The 20,555-nt window shown below is 62.8% G+C and overlaps 6 protein-coding genes and 1 long non-coding RNA gene across 14 annotated transcripts; 5 read left to right on the forward strand and 2 right to left on the reverse strand.

The window, feature by feature from the left end:
* Positions 1-10: 10 nt before the first annotated feature.
* On the forward strand, positions 11-2,417 carry NUDT22 (nudix hydrolase 22). The gene is made up of 5 exons (XM_070426424.1): positions 11-753; positions 1,091-1,189; positions 1,610-1,707; positions 1,847-1,940; positions 2,248-2,417. Exons 1-5 carry the CDS (start codon positions 205-207, stop codon positions 2,347-2,349), a joined length of 942 nt encoding a protein of 313 aa, XP_070282525.1. The 5' UTR covers positions 11-204; the 3' UTR covers positions 2,350-2,417.
* Positions 2,418-3,123: 706 nt separating this feature from the next.
* DNAJC4 (DnaJ heat shock protein family (Hsp40) member C4) lies at positions 3,124-6,459 on the forward strand. Of its 4 annotated transcripts, XM_070427365.1 has the most exons (7): positions 3,124-3,149; positions 3,470-3,571; positions 4,480-4,573; positions 5,018-5,202; positions 5,286-5,450; positions 6,095-6,181; positions 6,273-6,459. In XM_070427365.1, exons 2-7 carry the CDS (start codon positions 3,486-3,488, stop codon positions 6,367-6,369), a joined length of 714 nt encoding a protein of 237 aa, XP_070283466.1. In that variant the 5' UTR covers positions 3,124-3,149; positions 3,470-3,485; the 3' UTR covers positions 6,370-6,459. The 4 variants fall into 4 exon arrangements, with proteins under 4 accessions (XP_070283466.1, XP_070283469.1, XP_070283470.1 ...); XM_070427368.1 differs by lacking the exon at positions 3,124-3,149 and having other exon boundaries at positions 3,197-3,571; positions 5,018-5,181; XM_070427369.1 differs by lacking the exon at positions 3,124-3,149 and having other exon boundaries at positions 3,197-3,571; positions 5,018-5,181; positions 5,289-5,450.
* A 273-nt stretch (positions 6,460-6,732) lies between these two features.
* On the forward strand, positions 6,733-10,006 carry VEGFB (vascular endothelial growth factor B). 2 transcript variants are annotated; one of them, XM_070427371.1, is made up of 7 exons: positions 6,733-7,030; positions 7,563-7,605; positions 7,862-8,058; positions 8,233-8,306; positions 8,491-8,526; positions 8,873-9,007; positions 9,627-10,006. In XM_070427371.1, exons 1-7 carry the CDS (start codon positions 6,971-6,973, stop codon positions 9,646-9,648), a joined length of 567 nt encoding a protein of 188 aa, XP_070283472.1. In that variant the 5' UTR covers positions 6,733-6,970; the 3' UTR covers positions 9,649-10,006. The 2 variants fall into 2 exon arrangements, with proteins under 2 accessions (XP_070283472.1, XP_070283471.1); XM_070427370.1 differs by having other exon boundaries at positions 6,738-7,030; positions 8,772-9,007.
* On the reverse strand, positions 9,121-11,870 carry LOC139018696 (uncharacterized). Its single transcript, XR_011472932.1, has 2 exons — positions 11,625-11,870; positions 9,121-9,636 (listed from the first exon to the last, which is right to left on the reverse strand). It is a non-coding gene; the product is annotated as an uncharacterized lncRNA (long non-coding RNA).
* FKBP2 (FKBP prolyl isomerase 2) lies at positions 11,774-14,484 on the forward strand. 4 transcript variants are annotated; one of them, XM_070427372.1, is made up of 6 exons: positions 11,774-11,878; positions 13,105-13,273; positions 13,602-13,714; positions 13,832-13,878; positions 14,214-14,249; positions 14,337-14,484. In XM_070427372.1, exons 2-6 carry the CDS (start codon positions 13,109-13,111, stop codon positions 14,396-14,398), a joined length of 423 nt encoding a protein of 140 aa, XP_070283473.1. In that variant the 5' UTR covers positions 11,774-11,878; positions 13,105-13,108; the 3' UTR covers positions 14,399-14,484. The 4 variants fall into 4 exon arrangements, with proteins under 4 accessions (XP_070283473.1, XP_070283475.1, XP_070283476.1 ...); XM_070427374.1 differs by lacking the exon at positions 11,774-11,878 and adding an exon at positions 12,351-12,391; XM_070427375.1 differs by lacking the exon at positions 11,774-11,878 and adding an exon at positions 12,424-12,451.
* LOC139018691 (uncharacterized) lies at positions 11,886-12,808 on the forward strand. The gene has a single exon (XM_070427364.1). It carries the CDS (start codon positions 12,010-12,012, stop codon positions 12,805-12,807), a length of 798 nt encoding a protein of 265 aa, XP_070283465.1. The 5' UTR covers positions 11,886-12,009; the 3' UTR covers position 12,808.
* Positions 14,485-14,936: 452 nt separating the features above from the next.
* Positions 14,937-17,212, reverse strand: PPP1R14B (protein phosphatase 1 regulatory inhibitor subunit 14B). The gene is made up of 4 exons (XM_070427376.1): positions 16,748-17,212; positions 15,616-15,699; positions 15,298-15,330; positions 14,937-15,207 (listed from the first exon to the last, which is right to left on the reverse strand). The coding sequence occupies exons 1-4, from the start codon at positions 17,003-17,005 to the stop codon at positions 15,139-15,141; spliced, it is 444 nt and encodes a 147-aa protein (XP_070283477.1). The 5' UTR covers positions 17,006-17,212; the 3' UTR covers positions 14,937-15,138.
* Between the last annotated feature and the right edge of the window lie 3,343 nt (positions 17,213-20,555).

Genomic DNA, 20,555 nt, shown 5'->3' on the forward strand with positions numbered 1-20,555 from the left:
TTGGGGGAAAGGGGCGGGGACTGCGGGCCGAAGTGGCGGTGAGTTCCCGCTGGAGGCTGGAGCTTCTGCACCCTGTGAGGGGTCCCTGACCCCTGGGTTTGGGAGACGTGGGCATTAGGGGGGACTGGACCCAGGGCCTCGGGTGGTAGGGGTGCCCGGGAGTCCCTGGGACGTCTGGCAGCTGGAGTCTCGGGTGCCTGCTGGATGATAAGACACTTTACTGCCCAGGGGGGTGCAAACTGTGACCTTACCCAGAGCTGCCCTGTCCAGACCATGGACCCCGAGGTGTCTCTGCTGCTGCAGTGCCCCCCGGGCGGGCTGCCCGAGGATCAAGTTCGGGCTGAGCTGAGCCCGGCCTACGACCGTCGCCCACTGCCAGGAGGGGACAGAGCCATCGCTGCTGCCTGGGCGAGTCGGCTCCAGGCCCAGCCCTGGCTGTTTGATGCTCCCAAGTTCCGCCTGCACTCTGCGTCCCTGGCGCCCGCTGGCTCGCAGGGGCCACAGCTGCTCCTGCACCTGGGCCTGACTTCCTACCGAGACTTCCTGGGCACCAACTGGGCCAGCTCAGCTGCCTGGCTGCGGCAGCAGGGGGCTGCCGACTGGGGTAACAAGCAAGCCTACCTGGCAGACCCCCTGGGGGTGGGTGCCGCCCTGGCCACCGCCGATGACTTTCTGGTCTTCCTGCGCCGCTCTCAGCGGGTGGCTGAAGCCCCTGGGCTGGTGGACGTGCCCGGCGGGCACCCTGAGCCTCAGGTGAGACGCCATGGCGGCTGGGTGCAAAGGCACCAAGACCCAGACAGCTCAGCGTTGTTTCCTCATCCCTCAGAGGAGGAGTTGGCCTGGTACTTGTGAAGGTCTCTACTCAAGGCCACCCTTCAGCCTCCTCACGGACCCTTCCCCAGATCTGTGAGGAGCGAGGGGATGGGGGCTAGGACCCAGCAGGACTCTGGTTGTCCACCTGGAAAAGGAGGGCTGGGTGAGGGGCCACCAGCACTCTTACACGCACACAGACAGGCCCTCGGGGCCGGGAGTATCGGGGGAGGCAGGGCTGGAAGACGTGGGGGCAGGAGCTGAGCCTCATCTCTCCCAGGCCCTGTGCCCTGGCAACAGCCCCCTGCACAAGGACCTCCCGGGGGAGCTGGTGGTGCGTGAGCTCTTCTCCAGTGTCCTCCAGGAGATAAGTGATGAGGTGAGTGAGGGTGGCCAGGACGGGGTGGGGGCTGGGAGGGAGGTGGTGGAACATGCCAGAATCAACCTGGGTCTGGGCTGGTGGGAGGGTCTGCAGGCATGAGACGTTGAGGGAGGAACTTGGCTCTGCAGTTGGGCGCGCTGGAGTGGAATCCTAGCCCTCATTTCTGTGCCTCTCAAGTTCTTTCTCTTTACCATGGGAACACGATAAAGGTCTTGCCCACGCCACCCAGGTTTGCTGAAAAGAGAAGTAACTGGAAGCTGATTGACCGGTTTTCCTTGGGGACTCTGGGCAAATTATTTAATCTCTGGTCTGGTTTTCCCATCTGTAAAACGCTACACGAGGGTAATGCATGCGTGTCTCCACGGAGAGGGGCAGGGCTGTGGGCAGTGAGCACTGACAGGTGGGCCCTGGCCCCAGGTGAACCTGCCACTGCTCACCCTGAGCCAACCGCTGTTACTGGGCATCGCACGCAATGAGACCAGTGCGGGCCGTGCCAGTGCCGAGTTCTACGTCCAGTGAGTGAGCTCTGGGGGACAGGGTCCTGGGTCCTGGGTTAGGTGGTGTGGGTTGAGGGGCATGGCTGAGGCAGCTGGGGCTCCACAGGGACCCTCCTGGGACTGGGCACCCAGCAGGCCATGCCCATGTCTTACCCAGGTGCAGCCTGACTTCTGAGCAGGTGAGGAAGCACTACACGAGTGGGGGGCCGGAGGCCCACGAGTCCACAGGCATTATCTTTGTGGAGACACAGGTGCGAGGTGGCAACGTCTGGCTTGGCCTAGGAGCTGGGGTTGGGACTTGCAGAGGCCTGGGGATGCATGTCTGTGGGGGCAGTGGGGAGGTCAGACGGGGCTCCCAAATCTCTCAGAGCTTTTCTCCAGAGCCACAGGCCTCATGGGGATGCCCGAAGCCCACGGGAGGGGGCCAGGGACCTGTTCGGCCTCTTCACATGTCTCAATGGGGGCTGTACGGTGCAGAGGGCTCTGAGGCTCAGGGACTCTGGGCACAGCTCCTGCAAGAGCCCTGACAGCTAGACGTCTGCATCTGTCTCCCCGCAGAGGGTGAGGAGGCTGCAGGAGACTGAAATGTGGGCCGAGCTCTGCCCCTCCGCCAAAGGCGCCATCTTCCTCTACAACCGGGGCCAGGGGCACCCCACCTGAGTCGCCCTCGGGTCCGCAGCCCTACCGCACAGCTAGCTCCAAGGACAATAAAGGACTTTATTCTTGGATTCCGTTGACATATGCTGTTTCCACGAGGCGGAGAGGGGCCGCTGGGGGAGCCTGGGTGGGTGAGAGACAGGACAAGTGATGTGGAAAAAAGAAAGCCCAGCCGAAACCGGTTTGGCTCAGTGGATAGAGCGTCGGCCTGCGGACTGAGGGGTCCCAGGTTCGATTCCGGTCGGGGGCATGTGCCTGGGTTTCGGGCACATCCCCAGTGGGAGATGTGCGGGAGGCGGCTGATCGATGTTTCTCTCTCATCGATGTTTCTAGCTCTCTATCTTTCTCCCTTCCTCTCTGTAAAAAATCAATAAAATATATTTTTTAAAAAATAAATAAAAAATTAAAAATAAAAATAAAAAAGAAAGCCCAGCCTCAGTTCTGCCCTCTGCCAGCTGGGTTGAGGGCCGAGGGTCCGGGTCGACTATGGGGTGGAAACTGCTCTGTGAAAAGTGCTTCCCTGCAAAGCGGCGTGACGGCCATGTTCGTGCGACAGAGCGACGGCAGCTGGGCCGAGAGCCTCCCTGAGTGTCAGTTCGGTGCCGCCCGCTTCCGGGTCGTTGCCCGCACCTCTCAGTGTGTCCCAGGCTCCGCCCTCCGGGGGCGGGCCTGAGGCGTCACAGGCCAATGGGTTACGGGGGCAGGGCCCCATCGCCCTTCCGGCGTGGTGGGCGTGGCCTGGGCATCTAAGCCAATGAGGGCGTGGGGTGGGGCCTAAGTCGGCGCAGAAAATGGCGGCGACCGTGAGTACTGCGGAGGCGGGGCTCGGCGTGGCTCCTCCTTCGCCCGCCCCCCAGGCTCCCGGGTTGGGCAGGGGGGTCTCCGAGCTCGCGGCTGGCTGTCCAGACGTCGAGGCCAGTGTGGGGAAGGGCCGGGTTCTGGGCAGGACAGGTCCCGGGCGCTGGGGTCTGGGCTGGAGCAAGGAGGCCCCACCTGCGCCTGGGTCCTCCGGGCCTGCTCCAGCTTTCCTTCGCCGGTGATGGGGGCCGGGCCCCGTCCCCCCGCCCCCGGGGTGCTCGCAGTCTGGTCCCCATGCACTCTCCTTGTGGCCTCCTTCCATCAGCTGTCCTCCCGCCGCCATGCTGCCCCTGCTGCCCCCGTGCCTTTGTCGGCTGTGGCCCCGCAGCCCTCCCACCCGGCTGTTCGCAGAGGCCGCCCGGCAGCGGTGAGTCGGTCGCCGGGGGCCGGTGCCTTCCCGAGGTTCCGGTGGTGTTTGTTGAGGCCCCAGGTGCTGAGATCGTTAGGATCATCAGGTGCCTCCCAGCCTCGTCTCGGGGACCCGCACCTTCCCTGCCGCGGGCACCGCTGAGGATTAGAATCAGCGGTTCTCAACCTGTGGGTCGCGACCCCTTTGGCGGTCGAACGACCCTTTCACAGGGGTCGCCTAAGACCATCCTGCATATCAGATATTTACATTATGATTCATAACAGTAGCAACATTACAGTTACGAAGTAGCAACGAAAATAATTTTATGGTTGGGTCACAACATGAGGAACTGTATTTAAAGGGCCAGAAGGTTGAGAACCATCATTAGATGAAGGGACGCCCGCCCAGGTGGTTCAGGGAGAGTTATGCGGCAGATGTGGCGTTTGGGCCCAAGCCAAACCCAATGCTCTTTCCACAACCCCTGTGGGTGTGGAGCATCGCTGATTCCAACCCGCGGGGGGGAGTGGGTTTTTGGAAACAAAAAATGCAGATTCCTGGGTCCTGCTCTGGAACCTTTTTTTAAACAAGCATTTCGGGAGTTTCTGACACAAGGAGCCTGAGGACCACATGTTGAGGCGCCTCTGGTCTGATCTGCACCATCCCCCAAACACTCGACAGGAGGGGTTGTTTGGAGATAGGTCTCCCCTCTCCGGCCATACCACCCTGATCGAGCCTGATCTCGGAAGCTAAGCAGGGTTGGACCTGGTTAGTACTTGGGTGGGAGATGGGTCCCCCTCGGCACCTGCTTCAGCCCCTCAGCTCCTGGTTGCTGAGTTGAAGGGTGTGCCGTGCGGGGCTGGGATGGGTAAGGAAGAGGTATCTTCTGTGTTGCCTTAGCCCCTACAGGTTGTGGCCTCTCTCCACAGATCTGGTCCCAGAAACTACTATGAGCTGCTGGGGGTACATCCTGGTGCCAGCACCGAAGAAGTTAAACGAGCTTTCTTCTCCAAGTCCAAAGAGGTACCAGTGGTCCTAGGCAGGGAGGTGGGAGGGGAATTCTGAGCCAGATGGGGCACACTTCACATTCTCAGGAATGGAGCTGAGGGGCTCGCTCTGGCTGGCACCACCTTCCCTCAGCGTGCACAGGGAGGGGAAAGTGCCAGAGGTCGGGCAGGGTGTGAGGAAAGCCAGGGGTCCTGTCTGATGAGCTGGGCTTGTTTTTCTTGACCTGCCTGCTCGGGCCAGGGCATCTAGTGCGAGGTAGGCAGCAGGTGGGGAGGGAGGTGGAGTGCTTCCTGATCCGGGCTTTCTGGTGGGGTGGCCAGCCTGAGGGCCTGAGAGCTAAGGTCACTGTCCAGACAGGGCCTCTGGGAATGATTTGAGCCCTTGTGGGTGGATGTTATCGAGATGGGTCCTGAGGAGGAGCATGGGAAGGGAGATGAGGGGAGTCCTGCTTCACCTCAGCTGCACCCTGACCGGGACCCCGGGAACCCAGCCCTGCACAGCCGCTTTGTGGAGCTGAGTGAAGCATACCAAGTACTCAGCCGGGAGCAAAGCCGCCGGAACTATGACCAACAGCTCCGCTCAGCAACTCCCCCAAAGCCTCCAGGAGCCGCCGCCCCTCCCAGGTCTGCTCATCAGGCACATAGGTACAATATTTTGCAATTCGCTTCTTCTCCTCCAAATCTCCTGGGGAGCCTCTTCCCACACTGTCTCTTTTTCTCCTTCCCAGCAGCTCCTGGGAACCCCCCAACGCACAATACTGGGCCCAGTTTCACGGTGTGAGGCCTCAGAGACCAGAGTCGAGGCGGCAGCAGTATAGACACAACCAGCGGGTGCTGGGGTACTGCCTCCTGATCATGCTGGCAGGCATGGGCCTGCACTATGTTGCCTTCAGGTGCTCCCGCCTTTCCCGGAGGGGCGGGCAGAGGGTCAGCCACCCACACCTCTCTTGTGTCTCTCAAGCTAAGAACTGTATGAAGTAGAGGTCTCCGGAGCCTCTTTTTCCTTAGCAAAGGCAGCTTTTCACTAAGGGCTCACGTCATTTCAGTTTATTTTGTTTTTTATCATTTGCATGTAAATCTTTGGTGCCAACTACCAGGGAGTGGTGGAGCCAACCAAAATCATGCACAAGAAAGAAATGCACTGTAACTGCCTCACCAGCGGCTCTCCTCACTTGTTTGGCAGTCAGCTGTCTCCCCGCCTCTCTCATGCATGCCGTGACACAGGTTCTACAGCACTGGCCACAGAGGCAGCGCCCACTGACAGCCGGCCTAGCTCAGTGATGGCGTTAGACACACAGCCCTTTCCAAGCTCTTGGAGGACCACCCTGACGTTCAGTGCTGCGGTCACCACATTCGGCCCGATAGCCAGGGACCTGGGTCGCCACTGGACCCTGGACAAGCCTGGCTACTCTGTACTGCTCTCCTCACCTAGCACAGGCAGTTAGGCTGAGGTTCCCACAGATAGAAATCGCTGACACCCTAGAGTGGGGGACAGGAGGGTTTGGGGGACCCAGAGTTCATTGTAACCCCCTTGCAGGAAGCTGGAGCAGATGCACCGTAGCTTCATGGATGAAAAGGATCGGATCATCACAACCATCTACAATGACACTCGGGCCAGAGCCAGGTCTGTCCCTGCTCTACCCTGCCCTCGCTTCACTGTCCTGGACCACCCTCTAGGATCCCTGTGCCAACCGCCCTGGTGCTCTCTCCTGCAGGGCCAACAGAGCCAGGCTCCGGCAGCAGCAACAGCAGAGGCAGCAGCTGCAGCCACCACCCGAGCCTCCCCCAGGCCCAGGAATCATGCCCCCCTGAGCCTCTCACCCGGACGGAGCCTGCTGTGTGTTCCCTCTCGGGACTTCCCCCGACCCAAAACGCGTGCAATAAAGTGATTCTCAGCCTTCCCGTCCGGCTCCCTCCTTAAGGCCCCGCACCCCTAACCCCGGCCACTCCATGGGACCACGCCCGCCCTCCGAGCCCGGCCCCCTGGGCGGTGCGTCCCCTTTCCCCTGCTGCAGCGGGAGGGGGTGTGTGGAGGGGGCGGACCTGCGGGCGGCCTCGCCCCGCCCCGCCCCTGCCCGCGGCCCGGGTGGGGAGCGCGTGTCTGGGTCACATGAGCTGCCCGCCCGCCAGCCCGGGCCGGCCCCCTGCCGCCCCCAGCCGCCCCCGCCGTCCCCACCGCGGCCCGCCGCCCGCTGGCCGCCCACCCGCCCGGCTCCTCCGGCTGCCTCCGCTGCGCTGAGCTGCGCTGCCTGCGCCCAGGGCTCGGGAGGGGGCCGTGGAGGAGCCGCCCCCCGCGCCCGGCCCCCGTCCGCCCCGCCCCGGCCCGCGCCATGGGACTCTGGCTGCCGCCGCCCCCGGCGCCGCCGGGCTAGGGCGATGCGGGAGCCCCAGGCCCGTGGCCCCTGTGGGCACCATGGGCCCCCTGCTCCGCCGCCTGCTGCTCGCGGCGCTCCTGCAGCTGGCCCCCGCCCAGGTACGTGCGTCCCGACATCCCGCCCGCCCGCGGTGCCCTTCTCAAGGTTGGCGGAAGTGGGGAGGCCAGAAGCGGCCTCGGCCGAGGGTACTCGCGGATCAGACGTCGCGGGAGTCGGGCCGGCATCCCCTGGGAGGTGTTCCTCCCCACTGGCCTCCCGGCCCATCCCTGGGGCCACTCCCCTGCCCCACCCCATTCCCTGGGCGCAGCTGGGGGGCGGAGCTGCCTCGGTGTCTGTGCGACCTGGTTCGGTGCCCAGTGTGCCCCCTTCTGACCTGCGGCCTCCAGAACAAGCCTGGTCCCCAGGCGTGGAGAGAGGCCTCCGCTGGCAGAGCACGCCTGGCGGGGCATAGCCAGGGCAGGCCCCAGGTGGCCAGGAGGGACAGGTAGAGCTAGAGTGGACTCGGGAATAGAGCCGTCTGGAGAAATGTCAGCGAGGAGTTGAAGCCTCCCGACTGCAAGGGCAGAGCCCTGGGGACGGTGTGGCCCTAACTAGAGTGCCCCTCGGGTCCCGGTCTCCTCTCTCCCGCAGGCGCCCGGCTCCCAGCCTGATGCCCCTGGCCACCAGAAGAAAGGTAATAGTAGCAGCTTCGCACTGGCCAGCACTAAGGTGCGCTGTGTGCTCATCGTCTTGGTTAATCTGTTCTGTAAGGTGCAAACTCTTCTGCCCATTTCACAGAAGTGGAAATTGAGGAAGTGGGGTTCCTGGGTTCTGGGTGAACAGGTTGGGAGGGCAGAAGTGGGGGCAGCGGAGGGAGGCTGTGACACGGGAACTAGGGAGCAGCTGCAGGAAGCCCAGTGGGGACGTAACCCGGATGCATCTGTCCCCAGTGGTGTCATGGATAGATGTGTACGCTCGTGCCACCTGCCAGCCGCGGGAGGTGGTGGTGCCCCTAACTTTGGAGCTCATGGGCACTGTGGCCAAACAACTGGTACCCAGCTGTGTGACTGTGCAGCGCTGTGGCGGCTGCTGCCCTGACGATGGCCTGGAATGCGTGCCCACTGGGCAGCACCAAGTCCGAATGCAGGTACTGGGGCAGGTAGAGTGTGCCTGGCTGGGGGTGGATGCTGGTGCTTGGGGCTGACGGGATGGCAGCCAGAGCCCTGGCAGGTGGGCAAGCCGTTCTCCTTCCTGCCTATGGAGTGTCCTCTTCTTCTCTTCCTCTCTCTCTGTCTCTCTCTCCCTGTTCTCCCGAACACAGATCCTCATGATCCGGTACCCGAGCAGTCAGCTGGGGGAAATGTCCCTGGAAGAACACAGCCAGTGTGAATGCAGGTGCCAGCCAGGCCCACTTCTGAGCTTGCAGAGACCAGGCTTGGGGGGCGTGGGCGTGGTGGCACCCCGCCACGGGGGCCAGGTTTCTGTGTGGAGCCGGGCATGCCTGGGGTCTGGGCAAGAGAGTAGGATGCTTGGCTTTCCTGATCCTCCTCCTCCTTGTTTCTGTCGGTCTCTCTTTCAGACCAAAAAAAAGGGAGAGTGCTGTGAAGCCAGACAGGTGAGTCTCTTGGGCTCCTGTTGAGGTGGGGTGGAACCCAGGCCCAGTGCCCAGGATACAACGTGTGGGTGGGGCAAGGGCTGTGCAAGTGTGTCAGGAAGCTGTGGCCCACTCCCCTCTTTTTCCTCCCACTTGTGTCCCCCGCCCCCCTTTTCCTCTGTTCCCCAGTGTGTGTGCTCTGACCCAACCCCAGCTCCCTCCAGGGAAGACTCTTCCCGCCCCAGACATGTTGCTTCTCCTCCTAGGGCTGACACTCCCCACCACCATCCCCAGCCCCGCTCTGTTCCGGGCTGGGGCCCTGCCCCCGGAGCACACTCCCAAGCTGACATCACCCATCCCACTCCAGCCCCAGGCCCCTCTGCCCACGCTGTACCCAGCGCCACCAGCGCCCTGACCCCAGGACCTGCCGCTGCCGCTGCCGACGCCGCAGCTTCTTCCGTTGCCAAGGGCGGGGCTTAGAGCTCAACCCAGACACCTGCAGGTGAGGAGTTGTGGGGTGGCAGTTGTTTGGGAAGCCATCAGGGCCCTGCCCTGGAGCAGGTCCAGGGTGAGCCTGCCAGTGGGGTAAGAGCCAGGGAAGGGGAAGCTGTTGAATGGGTTGAACAAATATTTACCAAGTGTCTGCTGGCACTGGGATCAGCATAAACAAGCTCACATTCCAGGGCAGAAGCCCGGCACAAGGACACTGATGCCAGCAGAGGCCAGCAAGGCCTGTGGTCAGGCGCACCTGGCATCGTCTTTTGAGAGGTCAGAGATGTCCTGGAGGAGGTGCCGTCTGCCTGAAGTAGACCTGAGACAGCTTTCCAGTTTGCAGCGCTCTGGGCCTTCCCAGAAGCCACTCTGGTAGACATCTGTCCCACTTCATGGGCTCTGAGAGGCCAGGGGACATAGTGTAACCCTTGTTCACTCTCGTCGAGGGCTTCTCACGAACCATCCCTTGCAGAGTGAGGCCACGAGTGGCGTCACATGGGCGAGGCCAGTTGGGGTGTCTTTGGAATGTTAGGAAAGAATGAGGTTCGCAGACGGTAACAGGATGAGTCCAGAGGAGCAGATGCTGAGCCATGGCAGCATGAACAGAATCCCCTTCCTTTCCTTCTCAGGTGCCGGAAGCTGCGAAAGTGACACATTGCTTTTCAGACTCAGTGGGGCCACTTGCCTCACAGGCCATACTCCCGAGGGGGCCTAACGGGCCTGGGCCTCTCCGAGGGCTTTCTGGCCATCTCTTGTCTCTGCAAGGCTGCCATCCAACGTGGTGGGCAGAGTTGGATGAGACTTGGAGGCAGCAAGAGGGGTCGCGTACCAGCTTGGGAGAAAATGGGGTCCTGTTTCAGTGTTTAACCGCCCCGTGTAAGTGCGCGTCTTACAGCTGGCCCCTCCCTGCCCTTACTAAGAAGACCCTGATGTTCTGCAAATAATGGGAGTTGGGCTTTGGTATGAGAACTGTGACCCCCGACCCTGATAAAAGAGATGGACGGAGCAATCCCTGCCTGTGTCACTGTTTGTCACTGTCCAGGCTGGCTGGTTCAAGCATGGATGTCTGTTACACTGCCTCCTAGGCCTAGAGCTTCTTACTCTATTCACTGTGCAGACGGGGTAAATGAGGCCCACGGTCCCACACCAAGTCACAATCAGAGCCCAGTCACGTATTCTTCACACTCATGTTGTTACTGCCAGTGCCTGCCCCCTGCTCTGGAGGGAGACGGCCTGTTATGGCCAGTGAGTTTGAGGCGGGAAGCAGATCTGCTGAATGACCTTGGGTGTCACCACCCCTCTGTCCGAGCCTCAGCTTTCCACTTGTGCACATGGAGGACACATGATCACTGTGTTCCGGGCCCTTGGGCTGCAGGAAGGTTTGCGTATGTTTTGACATAACAGAAAAGAACACCCATCTCCCCTGCTGGGCAGCACTGTGTCTCCTGCTTTTTACCCCCCTGTACCTTAACTCTAATGCTGTGCACCTGCCTTGTCCCCACCTCACTCCCACCTCCCTGAATGGGAAGCACCAAAGGTCCGTGGCTGGTGGGCTTGGTTTGAGAGACGTCCCCCCGACCCCAATCCCCCGGTTTTCCCCACCTTCACCTCCCTTTCACCTTGGGTGCCCCTGCTTGGGACTCTCCTGACCTTTATCTGCCCCAATCCAAGCTCACTGCCCAGCCTGCTGCCTACAGACTCCCCTGCTGCCTGGCGCTGAGTGGGGTGGTCCAAAGGCCAACTCGGTACAAATGGCTTTGCCCTGCTGAGGCAGGACCTTCAGGGAGAGGCCAGTGCAAAGCACCCACCCTCCTGTCAGACTTGAGGGTGTGATAGCGATCTGGTTGGGCCCAAGGCAAAAGTGGGGTTAAACCAGAAGAGACAGTTCCTGAGTGATTAGTATCTTCCTGTCATGATAGCCATGCCCTCGGTGAAAATGCCATAGCCCCATTGGGATGAGAGATGAGGGTTAGGGACTCAGGGCTACCATCTGCATCCACTTGGCCTCACTGGACACGCACGATGCTTGGCACGCACCTCCTTGCTGAGTCCTCAATTCTGCGGTCAGCTCTGTGACTATCTTCCTTTTCATTTGATGAAATAGGCTGATTGACCTGGGATCTGGCCTCAAATCAGTTGTCTCCCTAACTCGGTAGGTTTAGCTGCCTGCTCGCAGCAGATTCGCTACTTAATGGAGATGTTTGCTGGGTACTGGGCGCCTGAAAGTAACAGCCACATCACTGCAGGCTGAGTCAGTGGTCAGTGGGCGACATGCAGAGGCAAGCCTGGACGCCGGGGGCGGGAAGGGAGAGCACCGGGGGCGGGAAGGGAGAGCACCGGCTGTGGCCGCGCCTGGAGGTGGGCTCGCAGGGTGGGTGACCCAGCCCGCGGCACAGGGACGCCAAACCCCGCTAGGCCAGAACTTTGCTCAAGGTCAGAGTCGGTCAGAGACAGGCGGGCCCTGAGTTCAAACCCGCTCACTCTGAGGCCGAGTCTTTCCACAGCAACTAACTGGGAGCGGTGGGTCCCGAGGACCCCCCCAGAGACTTGCGGGCAAGGCTGGGGGCGACGCAAAATGGCGTCTCAAGACCCCCTCCAGGAACCGCGCCCCCTGACCTTAATCTCACCTCCACCGGAAGTGCCTGTGGTCCTTTCGGAAGTCACTTTCACCTAACCTTACGGACAACCGCTCTGCAGGAAGTGGCGAAAGTCACGTGGTGCTGGAGGGCGGGGCTAGGGCGATACCCTCCCCCGCGGGCGGGTGGCGGCGGGATTCGTGCGGCCCAATGAGGGCGGGCGGCGTGGCGGGCTGGTAGCTGCAATGACGCGCCTGCGCAGAGGCGGCGGCACGACGAGTTGACTCCGGGGGCGCGGCGAGGAGGTGAGCGGGGGCCACAGCCCGGGCTGAGGGAGCCGGGGTGTACGCGGGCAGGCTGGGTCAGGCCGGGGTCCCGAGTGTCAAGGAGGGCAGGGTACGAGGAACCTGGAGGCTGGTGCGGGAGCTGTCCGGGGATGCCGCAGGGGGAGGGCCCTCACGCCGCACGGGGCGGGGCCCCGGGAGTCGGGGCGGGACGTGGAACAGAAACGGGTGGGGCCTCTGAGCTGGTATCTGCGGGAGGCGGGACTCTTGGGCTGGGGGCGGGGCTAAGACTTGTGGGGGGCGGAGCCTGGACCTTGGAGGAGGAGCTGGAACAGGCGGAAGGCGGAGCTTCGGGTTTGGAGACGAAGGGGGACGAGGCCCAGGCGCTGGGGGCGGGGCTTCAGCCGGTGAGTGGCGTGGGTACAGTTCAGGAAAAGGGATCTAGTTCTGTCGAGGGTGGGGCTCCAGGGCTGGGGGCGGGACCACGCCCTCTAAAGGGTGGGGCCAAGGAGCCAAGCGCAGGGGTAGGCCCAGGTAATGGCCCGGGGCGTCCACGCGGGGGCGGTCTCCGTGGTGGCCGGGCCTGGGAGCGTGGTAGGCCGAGAACGCCCCCAGGAGAGGTGGTGTGGGTTGAGCGGGCTCGACGGTCGCCCGACACGGGGCCAGTCTGGGTGCCCCGCAGACCCCCAAGGGCTCAGAGCTGGGGAGGCGCCCCGGGCGGAGGCACAGGGTCGGCCTGGGGGATCTCCCCAGAGGACCGGGGCTCCCCGGAGCCACCCAGCGGCGATGTGTGGGTGCCTCGAGGCCGATCCCCTGCAGCGGCGGCAGAGGTGTGGGTGTGCTGGGCAGGGGGCGACTGGGTTTGGCGTGAGTGGTGTCGCCCGGTCAGGGCAACTGCTGTGCAGCCAGATAGGGTCTGGACTTTGCGTAAAGGGACGGGTGGGAATTGAAGAACGGAGTTGGGGGCCAGGAGGGAAGGAAGGGCTGAGGGTGAACAAAGGGGCGGGGCCCTGGCTGCTGTGGCCTCCCCTTACCCCCTCCCCCCGCTGCTGGGGTCCTCGGGCAAGCCCCCTTCTCCCTGGACTGGTAAGTGTGACTGCGGAGCCCGGGGGAGAGGGTGGTGACCCGGGACGAGGGGATCCCCAGGGGCAGGCAAGGTACTGTGGTTTGGAATCCTACTACCTGCAGGTATTCCATACCCTTCCTGCCCTCCCGGTCGATTGGTCGGTCGGGATCTGTTCCCGCAGAGACATGAGACTCAGCGGGGTCCTGACAGTACTGTCCATCTGCCTGAGTGCCCTGGCCACGGCTGCGGGGGCCGAGGGCAAACGGAAACTGCAGATCGGGGTCAAGAAGCGGGTAGACCACTGTCCCATCAAATCGCGCAAGGGGGATGTCCTGCACATGCACTACACGGTGGGTGAGGAGGCGGAGCTTCTGGGTGTGGGTGGGGATTCAGGGACCAAAAAGGACTTGGGAGCCAGGTTCCCCCGCTAAGGTGGGTGACCTTGGGCAAGTCCCTTCTCCCCTCTGCCAGTTTCCACGGTTCTATCCTGCTCTTCACTGTCTACTTCCCAGGTTGGCACCAACAAAGAGTTAGTGTACTGTAAGCTGCCTAAGGCTCTGTCCCCTTCTAGGACTATGGCCACCAATTCTGTGGGGGGACAGCTTGATGAGAGTAGATGGGGGTGGGGTGCTATCAGAGTGGAACCGCCTCCTCATTGGCCTTCTCATGGTCCCACAGGGGAAGCTGGAAGATGGGACGGAGTTTGACAGCAGCCTGCCCCAGAACCAGCCCTTTGTCTTCTCCCTGGGCACGGGCCAGGTCATCAAGGGCTGGGACCAGGGGCTGCTGGGGTGAGTCAGGGGCCATGGCTGTGGTCCAGGTGAACTGTGGGAGGCAAGCCCCGGGAATGGGGGGGAGGGGAGGCAGGGAGCCTGAGTCCTGCACATGCTGACTATGTTGTCCTGCAGGATGTGTGAGGGGGAAAAGCGGAAGCTGGTGATCCCATCAGAGCTGGGTAAGAGGTCCTTCTTGAGTGGGTATAGGGTTCGGGTGTGTTTGGGGAAGCGTGAAGGCTGGTTCAGCCTCTGTATTGGTCTCCCCCAACCATTCCTTACAGTTTATGCCTCTTCCAAGTTTAGCTGTGTCCAGCAATGCCAGGGCAAGACCCTTGAGGCACTCAGCTCTGATGTACCTTGTGCCCTTTACCTGGCTTTTGCAGCCCCCTCTCACCCATTACACCTCCATTGTTGGCTGTTACTGGGCAGACGCCTGGTTTCAGCCTGGATGTCTGCAGAACCTCTCTATCTGACCACAGCTCACTTGTGTGTTTTTTGTGTGCATCTCTGACAGGGTATGGAGAGCGGGGAGCTCCCCCAAAGATCCCAGGTAATAGACCTTCTTGCCTCCTGTCTGTGGCACCTGTCCCGTCTCCTGTGGCCCTGGTTCTCATTCTGCCTCACTTCTCTGCTGCAGGTGGTGCAACCCTAGTGTTCGAGGTGGAGCTGCTCAAAATCGAGCGACGTTCAGAACTGTAGCCAAGCCGGGGAGGGCCGGTGGAGAGGCCCCCATCAGGGACCAGACTGTTTAAGAAAAAAAAAAAATCTTAAAGCTCATGAAATGAGCCTGTGTTTGTGCCTGTGTTTGTTTGTGGGCCCCAAGAGACTTAGAAACCACAGTCCCAGCCTCTCCTCTTCCTCGGCATCCTGTACCCGTCTCCTTTTGTGGCTTCAGAACCTTGGGATCTAGGCTCAATAGCCTGGGGGTCAAGATAGCCAGGCCTTGGGTGGCATGGTGGCCCTTGCCCAAAGTAAAAAAAGAATTCTTGCTGCCAACAGCAACAGTGCCCCCCCCTTCTGCCCCCCCAGCTCCCCAGCCACTTTTAGCTCCAGGTCTGGGAGCCAACACTGGGCTATCACCATGACTACGTGGCTTCACTTGGGGAGAAGCTGAGCTGGTAACCATTACAGAGCAGTGTGTCCCCCTAAAAGAGACCAACCAAGCCTGTTAGCTGCACCAAAGGCATATCCTAGCTTTATTAAAGGGCCCGCGTCGCAGAATCAATATAAAAACACAAAAAGTCCCATCAGTTTAATAATAATAAAAAAACCCCAAAATGGAAAACAAGGGGCAGGGAAGAGGCCCCTAGGTGAGGGGCACAGGGAGCCCTGCTCATGGCACCAGGCCTGGCCGCAGGCCCCTTGGTATTGCTGTTGCTACGAGGTCAGGGGACAGCGATTGTCCTGTGGGAGCCACCGTTCACCTGGGTTGAGGACCCTTATTTCTTCTGGGGTGTGCTCAGCTTCTGCATGCCCCGGATCTTGTCCAGCAGGCCAGAGATGAAGGCCTGGACAAGAGGGAGGACGTTAGGAAGACGAGATCCCAAGATGACAGGAGCCCAGGCTCTTCTCGCCCACCCTCTGGGGAAACCACTTACCTCAGTGGGTTTGTAACAGTCAACCAGCAGCTCCTAGTGGGACATAGGGGAAAAGTATAGCTGAGTTCTCAGAACAGGGGCCTGGAGGTGACTCTGCCCACTTCCAAGGGGCTGGGGCCACCCCGAAGGTCAGGATGGCATCGCTAGGCAAGTAGCATGGGCCCCGTCTGCTGGAGGCAGAAGCTGAGGCTCAGTGCCACAGAGCTGGCGCATCAGACAAAAGGCCTGGCCCCAGAATCTCGCTTACCCAATTGGCACTGCCTCCCTGCAGCCCTCCACTCCAGCTCCCCGAACCTGACCCTGCCACCCCTCTCTCACCTTGACCCTGGCAGCCCGGGTATCATCACTCTCCATGTCCAGGAGTTCATCCACATCAATCTCCAGCTCGGGGATCTCCTCTTCCTGGGGTAGGGTGGGGGGAGGGGGGAGAGACAAAGGCCCGAGTTGGGGGAGAGGGTAAGAGAGGGGCTTGCTGGCTGAGGCCCTGCCCTACTTTGGGAAGAGCCAGCCCTCTCTGCCCAGCAGACAGCAGCAGCTGCTCTGAGGAAGAAAACAGATCAGGCCCTTGCCAAGGAAAACTGCCCGATGGGGGGGGGGGGGGGTACTTCCTGTCTCTGCCAGTTGGGCACCCTAGGTGCCAGACAGCTAGGGCTGGGAACACTGCAGATGTGTCTCCCAAACTTCAGGACCCCCCATTTTAACCAGAGCAGGTGGGGCCAGCTGTCCCAGCTTATCACAGCCCTTTCCCCTCCCCCAAACACCTGTCACAGCTTCCCAGAAGTAGGAGGAAGTGAAGGGTGAGGGGTCAGTGAGAAGGACCCAGGCCTGGTAAGGGGGAAACAAAGAGCACATGCTTTGCTGCGGGGGGGGGGGGGGGGGCGGGCTGCCACCTCTCCTGCCGGGAAGCACCTAAGGTCCGGAGCCAGCAGCATTCCCGGGCTGGGCTAGGACGGGCAGCGCGGGCAAGCCCACTCCTCCACCCGGCCCCCAGGGGTCTGAGTCACCCTGTGAGCAAGAAGGAGTCATGGGGTGGAGAACAGGACCCAGGGAGCCGCTAGCCTCCCCTTCGCCAAGGTGGGGCTACACGCTAGTCCATTGGAATAACCCGACGCTTCACGGTCCCCTCGCCAACCAGGCTGGGTCCCGGGACCAGTGTAGGCCAGCAGGCACTAGCCCCCCTTCACTGCCAGCGCAGGCCACCCCAGCCTCCTGCCCCAGGCCAGGCCAGCCCACACCTGACCAGGTAGTGGCCGGAGGGCGGCGGCGGAGGAGACCGGAGGGACTGAAGTCAGACAAAAAGGAGCTCACGCTGGGGGCGGGGGACACAGGCGGGCGGCGCGCGCGGAAGCGATGCGCCCATTGCCTGCGGGTGACAGGCGGGCTCCAGGCGGGGTTCCCCGGCAGCCCGGCGGGGGACCGGCCCGAGGGGCCGGCGCGGGCGGGGACACACCTGGCAGTCGTAGAGGCGAGTGAGCTGCTCCAGGATCCACTCCTCCAGGTTGAGGCGCTTCCGTAACTCCTTGCGGTCGTACTTGACCGTGACCTTCCCTTGGCGCCTCACGGGGCCATCGTCGTCCGCGCTCCCCGGGCCCTCGCCCGCCGCACCAGGCGGGCTCTGAAAGTAGACGCGGGGCCCGGGGCCGCCACCTCCCGGCCCGGGAGCCGGGGCGGCCAACGCCGCGCCCCCCGCGGGGCCGCTGTCCGCCATGGCGGCCGCCGGGGCCACGTGCGCGCGTCCGGCCCCTCCCTGCGCCGCCGCCTCCCGGACGCCCGCCGGCTGGTGCGGGCCGTCGGCTCGGGTGAGCTGGTGGCTCGACTCCGCACGACTCCGCGGCGAGGGCGGCGGCGGGGGCGCCCGGGGGCAGCTGCTGCCTGCGGAGCCCCCGGGCCTGGCTTGGCCGCGCCCCGCCCCCTCCCCGATCCGCCCGCCCTTTGTCCCCCGCGGCCGCCGCCCGAGCCGCCGCCGCCGAAGTCTTTCTCCGTCTCGCTGGCTTCCCCGCCCCCGGCCACACCCCCTTAAAGAGCCAGTCCCGCCGCCGCCCGCGCTCCACCCGCCCCGGCAGGGCTGCGGGGGGCTCCCCTCGGCGGGTCGGCGGGCTGCCCTCCCAGCGCGTGTCCTGAGCGCCAGGCGCCGGGCTGTGTGCCCACCGGACCCTGGAGTTCCGCCCTCACTGAGCGAAAACGGGGGCCGTCCGGGAAGGGAGGGGAGCGGGCACGGTGTGCGGGCGGACGTCCGGCGAGGAGAAGGGGAGCCCGGCGTCCGGGTCCCCCGGCGCTTGGCCAGCGCGGGGCGAGCCGGCTTCTCCGCGCGGCCGACACGTGGGCCGGGCTCCCGGGGGGAGGAGTGGGCAAGGCCGGCGGGAGCTGCCGGACCCCCGGACGCCCTACTCGGGGGGTCCCGCGCCCCTCCTGGTGGAGGCCCGGTCGGGGGCTGAGCCGAACGGACCCGGCGGTCGGAGGGGCCAGACCCCCGGCAGCCACCGCCCACCGGCCAAGATGGCGGCGGCGCAGGGGATTCGGGGAGGTGTAGTTCGCGGGCCCGGCCTCGCCGGCAGTCCCTCCGGGCCGCGGAGCCGGGCTGGGAGCGCAGCAGCCGTTTGGGGTGCCCGCCTAGGGCTGACCTTCCCAGGGCGCGGCCCGCGCACCCCGCCACGTGCACACAGACGAGGGGACGCAGGCACAGGGAGCCGGGAGTGGGGGCCGGTGCTCATGACAATAAAAACAATAACGACGGACCCACAATACGCGCCCGGGAGTCGGCTCCACACAGCCGGTCCCCGCTGCCCGCAGGTGCCGGCCCTCCGATCTCCGGCCTCCTCCGGCGCCGCCTCTTAGCGGATGCTCAGCTCATTCCCGCCCGCCCCCTGTCCCCCACCTCCCTGTCCCCCCACCCCACACACATCATCCCGTCGGATTTTCTGTGTCTTTAGAGTCTCTCTCCTTCACTTGTTCGTTGTCCGTCTCCCACTTCCAAACCGTGAGCTCCGCGGGGCCGAAACCTGCCGGACCCGCGTGCTGCGGAGGCTGGCGGTGGAGCGGGCGTGCTCAGCGGCAGACCCGCGTGTGCGGAGCACATTACCGGACCTCGCTGAGCTCTCGGCGACGGTGTCAGACCCATAGGAGCTGGTCCCTCACTCCTGGCTGAACAAATGACTGAAGGAAGGAATGAACGGCTTCCTTTGTGCCTACATTTCCTCCTGAGGTGGTGGCGAAGAATAAATAGGAAAATGCATAGAAGGTTCAATGACTGCATCACAGAGGTTCATTAGGTCCCACAAATACAGATGCAGATCAGCTTGTGATGCCAGGCCCCTGACACAGTCTCTACTCATCCCCTACCTCCCCTTAGGCACCACCCAATAGGGTTGTGCAGCTCCTCTGGGATGCTCCCGCCCATGGCAGGCTCACTCTCCACGGTTTCCAGCAGAGTATCGAGGTCCGAGAGGCAGTGTTTCTGTGTCCACCCCTCGCAGACACCTCTCTGGATGCCCGAGAAGCCCTCTGCAGCAGGAGGGATTGAGAGAGGTTGAGACCGCAGCCAAGCTCAAACCCAGGTCTTTAGGCTCACCCCGTGGTTGGAGAGAAGAGAAGGCAGGACCTGGGAATGGGGAAGGTGCAGAGGGGTTGGGGGTGTGCTTCCCTGGGAGGGGCCTGGCTCACTGGGTTGTGGGCAGGCTCACCAAGCTCAGCCTGGGGCAGTTAGAGTGAGCGGAGGCCTCCTCCCTCCCTCAGCCTCCCCTCTGGCCTTAGTCTCCCTTGAGGGGGGGGGGGGGGCTGGGAGGGTAGACCCTTGTCCTTATAGATTAGGCAGGATCCACCCTTTCCACCAGGAACCCCATTTTTGGCCTGGCTTCCTGACCTCCTGCTGTGAGCCTGGAGGGGCAATTTACCCAAGTCCAAATTCCCCAGCACACTCCATCTTACCACCGGTCTACTCTTTCTGAACGGGAACATTGATTAGGGCCTTGGAGTCCTCCCGGTTAAGGAGGGGGTATACCACAGCTTGCTGTGGGAGTGGGGCCGAGAGGCCATTAAGACCTAGGTACCAGCCCTAGCTCTGCCCTCCAGGTGCTGTGACCCAGAGGCTGACCTTCCTGTCCCTCCTCCCTTCAGGGCCGGTGTGAAGGCTTCCTGTCACGTCCAGATTTCATGGGGAAAACCCCTGTGGGTTCTCTGGGCAGAACAGGGAGGATCCAGTATGCCCTTCCTATCTTCCCCTCTCTCCACCTCCGATGCCACCCCCAGGGCACTCCCAGATTCCTGGGGCCAACTCCCTGTCCATCAGTCCCTTCCCATGGCCACCCACACTGAGAGAGTGAGTGCCGATGGCCATGCTGGCCCGCAGCCTTCTCGGAGGCTGGGCTGCCTTGCACCGAACCTGGGTTCGTTCACATCCTGCCCAGTAGGGTTCGAAGACGTGGGCAAGTCACTTACCTACCCTGAGGCTCCTCCAGGGGCTGCTTCTACTGACCTCCCATAGTGGGGGGCTGAGCGCTCAGTGCTCCGTGCCCACATCCCAGCCCTAGACTTCCTGCCCGACTCCCCCTGGGACTGGAGGGTGCCGCCATGGCTGCTCCTCATCCTTCCAGCTCAGGCTGTGGCCTCCCCAGCCCCACCCTTCCTGGGGTCCCAGCTCCCCTCCACCAGAGTGCTCCATCAGCTCAGGCTGCTTTCAGTGCCTCCTTGAAGCAGAGGCCCTGGGAGGGTCCCGTGGGCCGTGACCGCTCCCTTAATCGAAGGTAGAGGCCGGAAAGGCAGCCTTCCTTCCACCATTACCACTTGCCGAGAAACCCTATTACCATTACCAAGGCTGGAAGAAAGTGTCCGAGGAGGAGGGAGCCCTTTAATGGGGGCAGCCCTGGCCTCAGGAGACATGGGTGGGAGGAGAGGCTCAGGCCCAGGAGAAAGTCTCTGTTTTTGAAGGAGCTACTGCCCAGTGCTCCCATGAGGTGCACCTGTCCGAGGCCTAGGCCCACCGCTCAGACCCCTAAGCTCAGGCGCTGGCTGGCAGGCACCCCGCCCCTGAGTGGATCCATGCCCTTTCCTCCTTTCTCCCTGATGCCCCCACAGCCTGCTAGCCATCCTTTAGATGCCCAGCTTCCTGTAGCCAGGGGTCATAGGTTACCCATTTGTTTATTTAATTCTGGACCAGGTGACGGAGGCACAGAGAGACTAGGTCCTGTGGGAGCAGAGGCCAGTGTCCACCCTGCAGGCCTGGCTGTGCCCAGGAGACGTGGCCGCTGGTCTCTGAGGGGCAC

The sequence above is a fragment of the Myotis yumanensis genome, unplaced genomic scaffold (assembly GCF_028538775.1).
Source record: "Myotis yumanensis isolate MYYU_CA2020_CCGP unplaced genomic scaffold, mMyoYum1.0.hap1 SCAF_10, whole genome shotgun sequence".
NCBI lineage: Eukaryota > Metazoa > Chordata > Mammalia > Chiroptera > Vespertilionidae > Myotis > Myotis yumanensis.

Bases quoted from the DNA above. Each gene is read 5' to 3' on its own strand.
- NUDT22 (XM_070426424.1), top strand. From the start codon at position 205: ATGATAAGACACTTTACTGCCCAGGGGGGTGCAAACTGTGACCTTACC. The intron at 754-1,090 runs GTGAGACGCCAT...CATCTCTCCCAG, and splicing joins GCGGGCACCCTGAGCCTCAG to GCCCTGTGCCCTGGCAACAG. The intron at 1,708-1,846 runs GTGAGTGAGCTC...TGTCTTACCCAG, and splicing joins AGTGCCGAGTTCTACGTCCA to GTGCAGCCTGACTTCTGAGC.
- DNAJC4 (XM_070427365.1), top strand. From the start codon at position 3,486: ATGCTGCCCCTGCTGCCCCCGTGCCTTTGTCGGCTGTGGCCCCGCAGC. The intron at 4,574-5,017 runs GTACCAGTGGTC...GCTTCACCTCAG, and splicing joins TCTTCTCCAAGTCCAAAGAG to CTGCACCCTGACCGGGACCC. The intron at 5,451-6,094 runs GTGCTCCCGCCT...ACCCCCTTGCAG, and splicing joins CTGCACTATGTTGCCTTCAG to GAAGCTGGAGCAGATGCACC.
- VEGFB (XM_070427370.1), top strand. From the start codon at position 6,971: ATGGGCCCCCTGCTCCGCCGCCTGCTGCTCGCGGCGCTCCTGCAGCTG. The intron at 7,606-7,861 runs GTAATAGTAGCA...ATCTGTCCCCAG, and splicing joins CCCTGGCCACCAGAAGAAAG to TGGTGTCATGGATAGATGTG. The intron at 8,527-8,771 runs GTGAGTCTCTTG...TTCTCCTCCTAG, and splicing joins AGTGCTGTGAAGCCAGACAG to GGCTGACACTCCCCACCACC.
- LOC139018691 (XM_070427364.1), top strand. From the start codon at position 12,010: ATGCCGCAGGGGGAGGGCCCTCACGCCGCACGGGGCGGGGCCCCGGGA.
- FKBP2 (XM_070427372.1), top strand. From the start codon at position 13,109: ATGAGACTCAGCGGGGTCCTGACAGTACTGTCCATCTGCCTGAGTGCC. The intron at 13,715-13,831 runs GTGAGTCAGGGG...GTTGTCCTGCAG, and splicing joins TGGGACCAGGGGCTGCTGGG to GATGTGTGAGGGGGAAAAGC. The intron at 14,250-14,336 runs GTAATAGACCTT...TCTCTGCTGCAG, and splicing joins AGCTCCCCCAAAGATCCCAG to GTGGTGCAACCCTAGTGTTC.
- PPP1R14B (XM_070427376.1), bottom strand. From the start codon at position 17,005: ATGGCGGACAGCGGCCCCGCGGGGGGCGCGGCGTTGGCCGCCCCGGCT. The intron at 15,331-15,615 runs GTGAGAGAGGGG...ATGTCCCACTAG, and splicing joins CCCGGGCTGCCAGGGTCAAG to GAGCTGCTGGTTGACTGTTA. The intron at 15,208-15,297 runs GTAAGTGGTTTC...CCTCTTGTCCAG, and splicing joins ACTGTTACAAACCCACTGAG to GCCTTCATCTCTGGCCTGCT.